Consider the following 15,585-nt stretch of genomic DNA (forward strand, 5'->3'; position numbering starts at 1 on the left):
GTACGGGGAGGGGACGGGACAGGGGGATGCTTCTTTTAGGGAGCAAGAAGATTCCTCAGCCTTGCCCGGGGTGAGCGCCGTAAGCGTGGCTCCCCGCCTGAGGGGGCGAGCGGGGCCACAGTGCTGCTCTGAGGGCTTCCCCCGGGGGCCTCAGCTGTGGCTCTCGGCGCTGTGGCCTGGGAGCTGTGCTTTAATATCAGTGCTCGTTTTTAACCCACGTGGCTGTTGTTAAGCCTCTAGCTGTGTCATCAGTAGTAACAACAAGGTTATTGTTATTTATCTAGGACGTAGGTAGAGCTATTGTGGTTCTTGTTCCTTGTTCTGAAGGAAAAAGTGAGGAGGGGGGAAGTCACTTCTCTGCGGTAATATGTTGTGACTTATGTAAAAACATATGAGATGTGCTTCAGTAGCGTTATGGCAAGGTTTTTAATTTCACAGATGTAGATGCTCAAAACTTCAGTTGGGAAATGAAGTTAAAGTTAGTGTAATAAAGCTCATGTTTCTGAAACAAAAATAACTGTAGAAATGCATGGTAAGGTTTCATGGTAAGAAATCATGGTAAGGTTTTTTTTTTTTTTGCCGGGTGACTGACTGCTATTGATGACTTCTGTTAAATGATTTAAATGATTTTTATTAAGTGATTTTTAAATGATGTCATTTTGATGATGATCCTTAGCAGACAAGAATCGGTGGATGCAGGTTTGAGAGAAGCCTTTTTTCCCTGTCAGGAAGTGCATTCATGCAGTTATCAATAGGGGTCCATTCAGCAAACCTTCCTGTGCAGATAGGAGGCTTGGGTCATGCTGTTTATACCTGGAGTGGACAGAGCTCGCATTACTTGTGTGTTAATCCCTGAGCAGCGGCCGAGAAACAGGCCTGAGTTTCCAGTCTCCCCTCATGCCTCCACCAGCAGCCTGTATCTTGCTTCAGTACTTCACTCCGTTCCCTATGGCCTGCGTTTCACCAAACCGGAAGCTTCCTCTGGAGGATAAACCAGTGACTTGTGTCTTTCAAAGAGTGTGAAACCCAGTTTATGGGCCTGTTGGTTGGCCTGCATGTCATGGCAGGGGAAGGAGTTACAGACAGGACTGTATTCTGCTGTGCTTTATGTAAGATTATAGTCTGGATAGGGACCAGTAACTATAACAGAAAATTGTTAGGTTTCATTTAAGTAGTTTAGAAAGCATAAGTAACTGAGAAATGTGTCTGACGTTTGTATATATCCTTCTCTTCATTATAAGCTCCTGGGGCAAGGCAGAGAAAAATTGACAACTATTTATAACAAACAAGCTTCACAAAGAGTGTCTTCTGTTGCTACATGTGTCTTCTCTGCTTTTCATTCATGTTTGCTATGAAACTAGGTTTGTTGCAAGTCCAGAGGAGATGTATTGCTTTGGTTTGGTGTATTGTCCAGCTTCTGTCACTAAAAGAAGTGCTCTGATCCAAGAAACCATCTTCCTGTTTTCCTTTAAGACTTAGACTTTGTGGTTGTAAAGATTCTCGGGTTTTCTTACAGTTCTGTGCTTGATGACCATTTCTTCCTGTTTTCCCCGGAATTAAAAGGAGTGTGTTTCCGTTTCCCCTTGTCCAACACCTGAGGTTTTTTAGTTCTTGGGAGGCACAGAGCTCTTAAGTTCACCTTTTCAGTCATTGAAGTAGTTTTTAAAATTTTTACAGCTCCTGGACTGATGGATGTTCCCTAAGGTAAATATACTGGTCATGGGTCAAGAAGCTGTAAGCTTTCTGTGGCAAAGAGTGCTTATAGGCTTACTGCTTACATGCCAGTATGCAGTCAAGAACAATGTGAGGTCAGTTTGTGGTTGGCCATTGAATCCATGACCACCAGCATCCTGTCTTTCAGAGTCAGTACCTGCATCTACACACTTTGTGTGCTTGTCACGAAGTTAGTGTACGATGTAAATAGCTCACTGTGTACCAGCAGGGATTCTGATGATTCGGCCAAGAAATGCTTTAGTAGTAAGAGGATGGAAACTTTGCCCAGGAGTGTAAGAAAATAGGATTGATTGGTCTCTGAGGATGCTTTTATTCCATTGAAATCACACAAGCAAGAACAGGAAATTCTTATAACAGCCTTCTGTGAGCTCTCAGGATTTCTTTGAGAATGTACCATATAATTCCTAGCTTCTATACTAGCATGCAGGAGGTAAAAATAAGATGGTTAATTTAACATTTTTTTTAAACAATAATGTCCTCCTGTATACCATGGAGTATGTCAAACTTCTCTTTATTTTTATTAAGGTGAGAAACTGATAGGAAGAGACAAGCCAATGACTGAGAGGTTGTAGTGGAAGTGAGTTGTGGATTACTTCTGAGGGGGAGGACTTAAGTGTTTGTACCATGGAATTTGAAAAGAATAGCTATGTTAAAAGCAAAAGGAGATCCTTCAATCAAACCTCGCATCTTTTTTCTTACTCTGAGGAAGCTGAGCACACGCTTGTCAGAGACATTGCAGCAGCAGCTAACCACTCTGGTTTTGGTGAGGCACGCTCTGTCAATGTTTCAGAATTAAAGTTGTCAGAGGAAAGCTTACCATGTTTCAGTTCATCTTTAGATGCAGATATTGAAATGTATAATAAAAAGAGAATGAGAATTTGCCGTGCACGGGTAGATGAAAGCAAGAAAGAAGCTGATATGTTGGGAAGGACACGTGACAATACACACTTCAACTGCGACGTATGTGATGATTGCAGACAAAGCCATTTAGGTGAAGATTCACAGCTGGAGTATCTCAGTGCTCCCGAGCAAGATTTTGATGATAGGAATAGCTCAAGTGAGTTTTCTGGGCAAACGGAAACTACAGGTATCGAAACCTTAAAGCTGACAGATCCAGTTCATGAAGCTCCAGGGCGTGGAGTCGCAGAGGAACAAAATCTCGATGTGTCAGAAAATTGTTCTGCTTCTGAGTATGGCGTAGGTGACCAAACTTGCCCAGAAGCAGCTGTGCCAGAGCTTCCCCGCCCGCTTCAAGACTCTCTGTCTCTGCCAGATTGCAATGGCATGGCTTGTGATGATCAGGAAGAGCAGACAGAGTATCATAGTCTTGTTTGTGGAAGTATACTTGAAAGTCATTCCTGTGTGAGTAAAGAAAGTCCAAATCTGCTTGTATGTGACAGTTTAGAAAACGGAGAGGTGAAAGACAGCCCCCTGACTGACTGGGATGGCATGCTGCCACCCCAAATGGCTACAAGTGAAGAAGCATCTGAAAACAGTGATAGACACATTCACAGCATCTCAGCGAAGCAAGACAATCCTTTACCGTCACCACAGGGAAGGGCCCCTGCAGTAGCCATGCAATTTTGCAAACGTGCAGGGGACTCTGATTTCTACAGTTGTGAAGAATCTGGCGTGTGTGCACGTGGTACCAGCCGTGTTGACTGCACTGCAAAGGATCCTGAAAACCAGTTTCCAGTCTCTGCAGTTCTCACTAGCAAGAATCCCTTTTTTGGGGTGGAAGTTGCAGATAAATCCTCCTGTGGAAATACCAGCTGTCTGATCTCGGAGTTGGAGCATCATGAAAACTTGAAAAAAGTTACCAGTGACTCTACGGTTAACCAGGCTGTTGATGCAAGTTCTGATTTTAGAGCTTGCTTTACAACAAGCAGAAGTACCAGTGCTCAGGTTTGTCTCTCATCCAGGGCTATTAATACAGAGATAACAATGATGAACAAATCTCGACCTGTGGGATGGCGCCGTGAAACCTGTGCAGATGTTGCTTGCAATACAGACTGGTCATGTGGTCCTGGTAATACAGAGGAAATTTGGTCACAGCTTACTGAGATACCGGAAAAACACTCAGATGGCAATACTGCAACAGCTGAAAGAAGTTCAAAAATTCAGGTAATTAAAACAAACAAACAAACAATTTTGATATTTAGAACTTTTTTTTAACTTAAAAGTTGCTCAGAATTTGTCTATACAAATGTAAATCTGTAACTTTTTAAAATGTTTTTTTGTTTAGGAACAGCCGGAATCAAAAAATGAGCTTTGGAGCAGCAATTTAAAGATAAGCACTGACAGGTGGGTCATGAATTGTTCTTGGTTTGGAATTCTAGATGCTGGATAAGATTTTTTTCATGATTGAAAGGTTGTCTGTGGTTTAGCAAAACGGATGGTACTGAAAGATGGCTGGGCAGCAGCTCTTATGCTGGAGGGTAGGGCTGCCTCTCAGAGGGACCTGGACAAGTGAGAAGAATGAGCTGAAGACCTCCTGAAGTTGAACAAAGACCAAAGCAGCCTCGGTCTGCAGTGGCCACGAACAAGTCGAGTGTTAAGTCAGCAGTACTCCCGTATGGTGAAGAAGGGAAGCCACATCCTAGGGCTGCATGAGCAAGAGTGCAGCCAGTGGGTGAAGTGTCGATTCTTCTCAGTTTGGTGCTCGTCAGGTTGCATCTGGAAAGGTATCTCTAGCTGTGGGCCTTGTAGTGCATTGTCTCTGTAGAGATGAGCAGACTGGGCAAAGGACCACCAGGAGGACCACTGGGTGGAGATGGTGAAGGGAGCTGGTAGAGCACCTGATGTGTGGGGAGAGCTGAGGGAACTGGGTTTGGTCAGCCTGGAGAAGGGAAGGCTGGGGAGCTGGGGAACCTCCCAGCAGTTCTTGGTAATCTGGTGGTGGATTACCGAGAAGATGGAGTTAAATTCTTTGCAGAGGTGTGTTTTAAAAGGGCAAGAGCCAGCACTTACAGCGAGGGGAGTTCTAAGTGGATGTAAGAAGTTGTTTCTGACAATGAGAGCAGTATTGGAACACCATTGGAGAGGTGGTACAGACTCCTTTCCTGGAGATACAAAACAAACAAAAAACCCCAAACCCAACAACAGAGCTGGACTGGATAAGACCCCGAGCTAATTTTGAAGTTAGCCCTGCTTTGAACAGAGGTTTGTACTGCAGACCTGTAGATATCCTTTCCAACCTAAATATTCTGTGACTGTGCAAACAAAGTAAGCGCATCTGTAGACGAACAGAGTTGCTACGTTTCTTTTTGTTCTTACAACCACACTTTTTGGATGGAAATTACTGAGCTCGTGGAGCTTCCGCCTCTCAGTTAAGGCTGATTATAATGTAAAAGCTACTGTGAAATGTATTTTTTTTCTGTGTAGTAGATAGGAGGAACTGATTTCATTTTTCTTTTATTTTTTTTCCTTAAATTGTATAAAATAGCTTTTGGAAAGCTACTTGTTTGAAAATAAAACATAATGAATGTAAAATCTTGATTCAAGGGCTTCAAGATGATGATGATGATGATTATTATTCTTATTATTAAGGCCGGTACACCTTGACAAACAAGCTGTGAAGAATTCTGCATCAAGCTACTGTCAAAAAATACTGCAGAGAGCCATTGAAGCAGAATTGCAGGTTCTAACCACTCATTATCAGATGTGCTATCAGCACTGCTTGAAGATTTACAAACTGGCTTTGGAGGAAAATGCATGTTTTAGCAGGCATGTACTTTAATGTCCCTTTAAATAAAATTGATAACTTTGTTAAAAGGCATTAATTGCTAAATACTACCAATTTATTCTGTCCATAGCTTGTAATAGTGCTTATAGTTAGTATTGTTGTCCAAAAGAGTTTACATTCTCGTAACTGCCGAGTTTTATTTTCAGCCTAAAATTTTCTGTAGTGCTCCCAGACCCAGCAAAAAACAGTTTGTTTCTAGGAATGTCTTTCTGTACAGGAGGAATAGTACAGAGAATTCGTTCAGGAGTGGTCGAGATGCTTAGAGGGGGAGCTGGGGAGGAGGAGGTAAAGCAGAAAGAGAGAGGAGGTGCAGGATTGTTAAGAGGTGAGGCAGGGAGGGGGTGGCAATTGCAGAGTCTCTAGATGATCGAGCACACGCCCTGTAACGAACCTGGAATTCAGCCCAGAAGTCCTGCCTCTGAATGCTTTACTGTGCCACGGATAGCTATACCACCTCATTACCGTAGTGTCTGCTCCATGGCTTAGGAGGGGGCTCAAGAGAGCACCTAGTAATGCTGTGAAAAGAGAGTTTGGCTCCAGAGAGCTACTGTGCCTGTTAGGAGTGAGCTCCTGTTTGGCAGGATGCGGAGGAATCTTTAAATACTGTAAAATGTTTGGGCAACACTGGCAGCAGTAAAATAAATGAAATGTCTGTCTAAGTTGATCTTATTTTCTTGTACATATTTTAACAGATCTAATGGAAATACCAAATTACGTCCATCTCTTATGTTGGTTTTGGAAGAGCTAAAAAAGAATTACAATAGCATGAGAATGAAAATAAAAATGGGCATACCTTTAAATGCACTTCCACCGCTATCAGTTGAGATGAAGTTGTTTTCAATCTCCTCTTCTTATGTCCCATGCAAGGTAATTTCTTAATTGCTTTTTGTTTTTAATATAACCTGTTTTCTTCAGAAAACTAAGACAAATCTTTTCTTTTTTTGACAGTTGTTCAGAGAGGATTTTTGCTATGAGTAAGTACTCATTCATGGTATTTATTAAAGTTCAAAATAAATGAGAAGTGAGTTTAAAAGATGTTAAAGTTAGAATTTCTTTATTTCGGGATGCATCTTGTTGCTCCAAACTGTAGCACTTTGGGTACAGTGATGTTATGTTAAGGAAATTTTTATTCTCTAATGTTCTAATATGCAAACTATGGGGTTGGTTTTTTGCTATCTTTATAGCAAAGGTTTTCCATTTACATGTAATTTTCCTGGTTCCTTACTTTTACTACTGAAATCTTTGTCTCTAATCTTAATCCTATCTGCCTTAAAAACAAACCCAAGCAAACAAAAAAACCCACAAAAACCCCACAAAAACAAAGCGACTTTTCTACCAGCAAAGGTATTAGGCATATAAGAAGGTGTTCTGCTAAGATTCTAATTTAGTTATGAAGAATGATAGAAAAATAGCTTTGTATTTCAAGCAGACATATAGTGCTGCATGTTGAAGAACCATGTCCAGTTATTTTATATAAGCGGAGATTAAGTCAAATTTGGCAATAAGTTTTTACTGCATCAGGTAAACAACTAGAGATTTTTTTCAAATTTCTGGTTAAGCATTAGTAAGATTAATCAAGAATTGCACAGCGATTTCAAATTGTGAAGACATACATCGAAACATCACACAGAAAGCCATTTAGATATAAAGGAAAAACAATCTAACATAAACCTAGAACATAGCTTTATGTTTCAGGTTGCAACTAATGCTTTTACAAAATGCAGGTATCAAAAAACTTTGGTTCTCATTTTAAGCTAAGATTTATTAAGCACATTTTATTTATTTCACTGTGAGCTTTTGGAACTATTTAAATTAATATTTCAGAGTACTCAGCATCATTGTAGAATTTAAAATTGTGCCCTATTTTGTATGAAATTCTTGGATCTGTTTTAGTTCTGTTTCAAGCACAAGAAAAGCTGACTTTGAAGCACCAAAACTGCAAGAAAGGAAAATTTCTGTCAACATGGTAGGCACTTCGTCATACTGAGTTTCCTTTTAGATCTGCACAAATATAATCACAGTCTTCTGGGCTCCAGCTGGGGTTCTCTGCCAGTAATAGCAAACGCAGCTGATGTGACCAGCATTTTGATTGCCCTTTCAAAATACAGTAACTTGGGGGTTTTTGAAGGCAATCAGTAGGTTACCTTTTTAAAATTTACCTATTTAATCAACTAATGTTATGAAGCTCAGAAAAATAATGTGTAATCAGGTGCAAGTGCTATGACATAACTGAAACATGTTTGTAGGACAATCCACAGACTGTATGTTTAACTGATGGCGGTCAGCCAAGTGATTCTACTTTCTCCAAGACATTTGGAGAACAACATAAAGATCAGGACGTGGAACATGGTAAGCGATCTGCTTCTAGGACAAATACTACATTATTTGTTAGTTAAGTTGTTGGAAAAAAGTCTATATGGATATTCAACTTTTCTTTCTGTGATGGAATGCTTAACATCATATTAGCCCTATAGCATACTTTATATCTTGGAAGAACATTTTGCTACTTAAATCAGAAGTGAAAACTAGTATGTGTCACCTCTTTGTAATGTAGTACCAAGTCATGTAGGTAGCTGGAATCCTCTTACGCACAGAAATTTGATCTTCATTCATATGACGTGCCATGGTCTGAATTTTAACACACTGAAATTTATTTCAACTGTCAAGGCTGTGTGAAAAATGAAGAAGGGAATGAATATTGGTTTGATGCTAAGGAGGACTTGACAGTAGCAGATTTTTCCGTACTAGCTGAAGAAACAAAAAAGCAACAAGAAAAACAAGACACGGTTGATTTAAGAGGTGAGGTCCTGTGCTTTAAGCTGCCGTACCAAGTAATGGTGTTTGTTTATTATTTGAGTATTCTGTTCCTTCTGCAAGCACAAGTATACTTGGAAACAGTGCTAACTGGGTTATTTGTCATTGAGTTGCAGTGAATCCTTGTGCAGATACGCAGCTCTCTTCACCCACCTTTTTCCTTGAAAACTTTACCTACAGCAGTTAAACTCCATTTAGTAAATGTCCAGCCAGTTCCGTAGCTGGAAATCTTCCTTTTTCTCTCTTCCTCCTCTTTCTGCTCCTTCCTCATCCTGGCTTCTTAAGAGTTAGCTGGGAATGGTCAGTGTTTGGAGACTTGGGTCCCAGCGACGGGCATGGTTAGAAGTCTCAGTATGTTGAAAGCAGAGAGCTTGTGTGCTCCATGGTGGGGACTCGCAGTACGCTACCCATGCTTTAGCACCGGTACCTGTTAGTTCAGACCAGTGTTCTCTCTGGTTATACCTCTTATGCCTCTTCAAACCTCAGGAAATACACAGGGAAAAGAGATAACACAAACTGAACCGTTACGCTTCTCAGGATGCCCTCATTTTCTGTTACAAGGTACTCTTCATTCCTTTAGGTTTTTTAAAGCTTTTCTATCTACGTTTTCTGAAATCTACAGAGAAGATGTTAGCTTGAACTGAAGCAAGAATAGATAGTAACACTTTGCTTTTTTATGTTTCTTATTAGAAGCGAAGATAATGGAAAGTGGAAATGAGTGTTCTTTTATTCGTGTCGGTGGCCTAAGTTCCTCAGTGTCAGAGGTATGCCTGTTCTTATTTACATGGTAGTAGTAATGTCTTGCCTCTTTTCTGTATTCTTTCATACTATACATTTGCAACCAAAATATGCTTCTATTTTGTAGGACGATTTAAGATCGCATTTCCAGAAGTATCAGATTTCTGATATTCTTATCTCTGTGGATTCTTGTAACTGCAGGTATATTAATAGAAGTTTTACTTGTTTCAGATTTTTTTGCTGTCAAAGTGAGTGAGTCACGGGAGAGAGGTGGGAGTTGTTCATTAATTTATTTTCATTTTGTTTCAGTAATTAATGTAGATAGAGATAGCTTGACAAAAACTTGTCATTCCAGACAGCTTCTCAACTTATAAGTTAAGCAGTCTGAAATCTTCTGTTGAGTTTAATTGAGATACAGTTAATATTCGAAGGATGAGAACTATCGTGTGTTCTTACCAATTAATAATTTGTGTTTTACTTGGTTTCCTTTTTTTTTATTTTATGTCTTAGATATGCATTTCTTTCCTTTGAAGAGACTAATAAAGCAAAGTTAGCTGTAGAGGAAATGAACAAGAAAAAAATAAAAGGAAAACCAGTAAGTGTTGAACTTGTAAAAAATTCATCAGAGAACAAATCTTTGGTTTCCCAAATACTTACAAGTAAGCTCTGGCATGAAAACCAGCCTGTTGATAACAGTCAAAGAAACGATCAAGATAAAACACTCACTTCAGCCTCCAATTCTGTAAAAGCACCTGACGCCACCTCTGCTTCTGAGAAAATGCATCTCCTTCCCATAACTTCTTCCAAAATTTCTTGCTCTACAAAAGTACCTTCAGAAACAAAGGGCCCTGGTCTGAAATCATCTACTGAAGATTCGGTACATTTTTTGCTTCGAGTTCATCAAAAGGTAAATAATTATTACTAAGGCTCCTTTATATGGCAGATTAAGAGCCTTAAAAATTCTTGTTCCATAACATGTTACATTTGGTGTATATAGAATGATATTAGGATAGGAGAACATGTTATGTGTCAGTAATAAATTTTTGGCATGCTGCAGAAGAGTGAGAACACCATCATTTGCCCCTGCATCAAATTGTGATACTCCCATCTTTTTTTCTTAATCCTAAACCAGTTGGGAACCTAGCCATTTGCACTAGATTTTTCATCTTGCTTTCCTCCTATTTTGAGGGTTTTTTCCTCCTGTTTTGTGATTTTACACAGGAAAGATTTGGGGATATTAGAGGGGAAACTCCTGGGTTTTAAAAATAAATCTAAAGAAACATTGTCTGTATAAATACTTTGTTGTTGTTGTTGGCTCAGGTTGGTTATCGGAGGATGAGGCAAAGCTAGTAACTGCTGGTCTTGCTCTCATAAACTATATAGATACTTACCTTTGGTGATTTAACTTTAAACATGCTAGTCCTCTGGGAAATACAAATTGTATCTAATTTAATGTAGCAGGAATAGCTTACATGTAAATGCATGTAGTAGTTTTAGTTCTACTTTACAGATTGGATAATATGACTGGCTGTATTAGCATAACAGTGATCTGAATCTGTATCTGTCATTTTTTTCTTTTTCTAGAACAGGAATATTTATTAGTAGTAAAGATGTATTGTATTACTTGTACAATACTTAGCCCATTCACTTTTTTGCTTATTTTGATGCCATTCTAGGAGACAGGAGAAAACTTCCAGCAGAAAACATCTGCTCCTTTCTCCACTGATTCATATGATGCCTTTATTTCTCCTAATACATTGAACTTAAGCAGCTTTACCAAATTAATGAAGAAACTTCAAGAAATTCATCCAGAGGCTAGCAGGTGACAGTATTTGGATTTCATTTCTGCCCTAACTTGTAATGGATACAATATCCACGGTAACTAAATGCATGGCACGAAATGTGATGTAAACAGTTCTTTCTTTTATTGCTATAGGGACAAAATTGTGGATGCTTTGCTGGAGGTGAGGAAGAATAACAAAGGTATCCTAAGCGGATTGTCCATCAATTCTATTGTGGAAAGGACCTCTGTAATTCTACGGAAATCGACCCCCAGATATCGGTGGGAAAAACAATGTAAATAAGTGAGTATTCTAGCCTACAGAAATACATTGAAATAAAATCACTTGAATTTGTGAAAATGTATAGCCAGACTAGATTAGAAAGTAACTTGGTATAAAGCTCTGCAAGAAGTACCTGAATGAATCCACTGAAACAATAGTTTCTAAGGATTGCTAGCTGTTCTGCAGAACATCTGTAAGCAGATTAGCTTGCTAGCTCTGTGCACTCTATAAAACTTGGTATACTGGGGGTTTTGTTATGCAAACTGTTTTATGGATTAACCTAGTGGAAGACGTCATCATACATATTCTGGACAAACGTGACATCTAATGGCCAGTCCTTGTATAGCATTTCAGAAAGACATTCCAGCAGAGGTTCAATTTTGGTTTAAAAATGGATGATTTTTGTCTGATGTATGAGATTCTGTTCTGGTCTAGAAATCTAACAGAGTAAGATCGTATGTCTTTTTAATTTTTTCATGTTAAAAGACATCTTGCTTGATGACACAACACTGGGTGCTGCAGGAGGCTGCAGCAAGCTGAACATGCTAAAACCACAGCCCAGAGTTCAAGGAGGGGGGGTGTGTATGTATGTGTATATATAAATATACACATATATATTTTCTCCTGTAGGAGACATCCTTGAGTTGGTCCTTGTTTCGGCCTCCTACTAAGCTTGGTATTCTGCTTGCTTTAGGGCCGCTAGCAGTGCCACTACCAGGTTTCCTGCCCCGTCCCGTACATTTTTAGCAGTGCTCCAAGCTGCACTTTTGCCCACAAACACAATCTGTCCAGTTGTACGAAATTTATTCTGCTGTAGTATTTCTTCCCCAAACTGCACCAAATTCTCAATGCTCTGATTTTGGTCTCAAAGTTTCTGTTTCAAGGATGTCAAGGAGTTGGTTTGGTTTTAATCGATGCCATCTCTTCCAGGATGAGTAGTATTTATGCTGATAGTTTTACATCTCTGAGTATTTTTTGTACCCACTGAATGTTGCTTAGACTAACTGCTCCTGGTCAGATGCCTGTGCACATGTTCCTGTAGTGCACCAGTAAACCCTAACACGGCCTTAACTTCGCTAGAACTTGCTGTGCATTACGTACTGGAACTGTAATAGAAGTTGAGCGGTTCTGCCTTGTAAGATGAAGCAGAAGCCTGGGCTAGAAAAGCTCCCACAGATGCATTAAATATACAAATAGATACTTATAGGTCATTCATCTCAGTCCTTGTTCTGGGAGGTAATATCAGTGGCCAGAACTGAAAGACTGACTGTAGATTGTGTTAAATACATAGAAACATAGGATAGGGTTTTAAATACAGCATAAGGTTATACCTCCCATAGTGATGGAGCGCATGAAAGCATCTCAACCAGTATGCATGTTTGGCTGAGTTCCTTTTGAAAGGACTACTGTAAGGTACGTTTGCTAGTTTGGCATTTCACTGCCCTGTGAGCTTTTACAGATACTTCTATGAATCAAAATAAGATTTAAAACAGAAAAGTCTTCATATTAATCTACTGACTGGCTTCCGCAGGACTGCAGCTATGGACATAAACTCATCAAAAAATCCAAAACATCTTACACTTGAAAGTATTTTCAATTAGTAGGGTTTTAACACCCTCAAATGTAGTGTTCTTTCCTTGTCAAGTGATTTTTAGTATTTTTTTTTTAAATTGTGTGTGGGCTTTACAGTCGTAATTGTTCTTATGATAGTATTTTTTTCTGTTGCTTTGCTAAAGAGATGATGACCTATAACCATTTTTACTTTCATAATGAGGGAGCTGTGAAATAGCCAAGTCATTAGTAAGTAATGGGGAAAGAAAATCTCCTATTTCCATAGTAAGAAATAAGTACGTAATACATTTAAGAAAAGATGATTCTGCTCAAAGCTCATCTACACTAATTCTGCTAGGTGTAAAGCTTTAGACTTTCCCAAAGGGTAAGTGTCCACTGAGAAATGCCACCTCAGAGTCTTAATGTTCTTGCAAGCTGATGAAATGTCCAGAGTTGTACAGATAATATTTTTACGTCAAGCTGTATTACATAGTATTTAACGTATAACAACTTAAATCCAGCTTTAAAGTAAAGCATGATATAATCTTGCTTTTTTCTTTGGATGACTTAGCCCAGAGTTGGACATCTGAGCGTTTCTAGCTCTTGTGTATTTGTTAATTTTGAAGAAGACTGGGAAGTTAGGTTTGGGACTGGAAAGTCCTTTTATTCTCATTAGTGAGCAGTTGTCCTATTTAGCTGAAGAGCACGCTTAACCTTTTCCTGTTTTCTAAACCTCATGGCATGCAGCATTTAACAGGAATTGTGATGCTATAAAAGTTATTCAGCACAGCATTAAAAATGTCTATTTCTTTAAATTTTAGCAGTACCAAATATTCACGCTCAGAAGCTTTCTGTGAAATTAATAATCTGCAGAGTAAAAATTTTAAAATAGACCAACGGAGGGGGATCTTATCAAAGCATAACTAAAATAGTGCTTTGAGAAACATAAAGAAGTACATAGAGTCTGCGTACTCCTAAATTATGGTTTGATAACTTAATTTTGAATTAATTGAATTAATACAAAAAATGACTGACGGATATGATTTTTTGCATAAAGATTATTTTATTTTATTGTAGTCACTTCTTTCATGTGGTTCTGGAAGCTAGGAAACCTCACTCTTCTATGTACTTCTGGTGTACTTCTGCAGTACGTAGCAAAATTATTAATAGCTTCTAGTGGTTTTCTAGGGTACCAAAACTGCTGATGTTCCTTTTATTTCAGTTGGAGCGTGTACATGCAAAATTTACCTGCTGCTTTTGTTTGTGTTTGTGTTTGTTTTTTTTCTTTTTAAGTAGATGGCTTTCTGATTGTGAAGAATCCATCATCTACCTTTAGAAGATATTTGCAAATTCTATACTCCAGCTTGTTGCGGGATGGTGCTGTATTTCTTGTTTGATCTATTTCAGCAGTTCTTAATGAAAACTCATGTAGCATCCCTGTATGATAACGCAGTGTTACCCAAGAGAATATAACCTGAAGGTCAGTTTGGGGTGTTCTTCTGTTTTTGCAGATATTATATGATTCTTCCCAGTTTTGTTGTTCTACATAGTTGGTTCAAGTGTTTTGGCAGGTTTCTCTAAGGTAGGAAGATCATACTTCAGTGAAGCAAGACTTCTCTAATACCAGGCAGGACTTTTCTGGGCTGAAGTACACAACCCACAGTTCTTACATGCCACTTAATTTTAGGCATGGTGGTAGCTGCTAAGATGTTAATAAAGAGCCAGCATGCTTGTGCTTTCCAGATAATCTGATTCTGAATGGTCTGTAGAAATTCCATGTATCCTTTGAATACCAGAGAGGCAGTGAGGGCTTCATTTTAGAAAACCAGGCTTCAGAGCTGGCAGTGCTGGTGGACACGGTTCCATAATCCCTGGCTGCAGCAGAGTCATCACGGTTCAGGATGAAGCCTGGATTTTAATTTTATTTTTTTTTTTTCCAGAACATGGCTTTTTGTTGTCTCATATTCCACTTCTGTTGCTGCAAGCAGAGCTTGGGCTTCCAAATCTTTTTTTTTTTTTTTTTCTTTTGTGTCCCATGGCCTGGTAGAGTGGGAAGCAGACATTCCCTGAGACTTTTGGTTTGGGTTGGTACGAGGAATAGGAGGAAAGCTGGGAGTATCCAGTCTTTTCATGTTTGCGTGTGTCATTACTGTACAGAAGCTTTTAAATCCTCTTCTGGTAAACGAAGGAAAGCCAGCTTAGGTGTAGGTGGCTGGTCAAGGGGTGAGGAGAATTATCCTTGCTTGGCAGGGACAGGCTCATGCTGTGATACTGCACAAGAAGACAGTACATTGCTGTTGTCCGTCTCGTGTCTCTTTGCTGTACTTTCTTCTAGATCCCGGCTGCTGAAAATAGCAGCCTTACTTACCTGTGAATAAAGGTTCAGATTACTTCTTCAAAAAGTTGTGCAGGTGTTCTGCTCTTTTCAGATCTCACCTGTTCCCTCTCCTCTTAGCAGAACCACCGTCGGTAACGCTTTCAGAGCCCCAGCCTTGCCTTTGAACTTGGTCCTGAAGCTGCAGCTGAGGCCTCAACCTCGGCTTCTTCCCCGTTCATATTGAGATGAAAGCAGCCATAGGCTTTGCTCTACCAGATTAACAACAGCGAATGCTGCCCTTTGTGTTCCCCAGGCTTGATTCTGTAATTAGGCGGGTGTTATTAATAGTTTAGGATAGAACTGGCTTTCTGGCATGAAAGCTGTTCCCTTTCTGTCCGGAAAGCAGAAACCGGTACAATATGAAACGCTGAAGTTCAGCACGCTGTGGAGTTCATTCAACTTTTCTTGTTTCTTTTGTTCTTCTCCTTTTGAAAGGGAGAGCTAACTTAAAATGTGAGAGAACCAGTTTGTGGGGTGATGACCTCCCCTTGCCCGCTGGGGATGACATGCTCCTAATGGCATCTCCTAACCCTAAAGGTGCTCCTGAAGAGCCCAAGCAGCCA

The 15,585-nt window shown here is 39.6% G+C and overlaps 1 protein-coding gene across 1 annotated transcript; it reads left to right on the forward strand.

The window, feature by feature from the left end:
• Positions 1–2,358: 2,358 nt before the first annotated feature.
• Positions 2,359–11,107, forward strand: RBM44 (RNA binding motif protein 44; the record flags this gene model as incomplete). Its single annotated transcript, XM_010289799.1, has 12 exons — positions 2,359–2,475; positions 2,533–3,858; positions 3,980–4,038; positions 5,284–5,464; positions 6,140–6,346; positions 7,726–7,828; positions 8,147–8,278; positions 8,984–9,057; positions 9,159–9,232; positions 9,542–9,938; positions 10,708–10,853; positions 10,968–11,107. Coding segments are annotated over exons 1-12 (2,956 nt in total), but the record flags the coding sequence as incomplete, so codon positions are not given.
• Between the last annotated feature and the right edge of the window lie 4,478 nt (positions 11,108–15,585).

This window comes from Phaethon lepturus, unplaced genomic scaffold (genome assembly GCF_000687285.1).
Source record: "Phaethon lepturus isolate BGI_N335 unplaced genomic scaffold, ASM68728v1 scaffold42160, whole genome shotgun sequence".
NCBI classification, from domain to species: Eukaryota; Metazoa; Chordata; class Aves; order Phaethontiformes; family Phaethontidae; genus Phaethon; species Phaethon lepturus.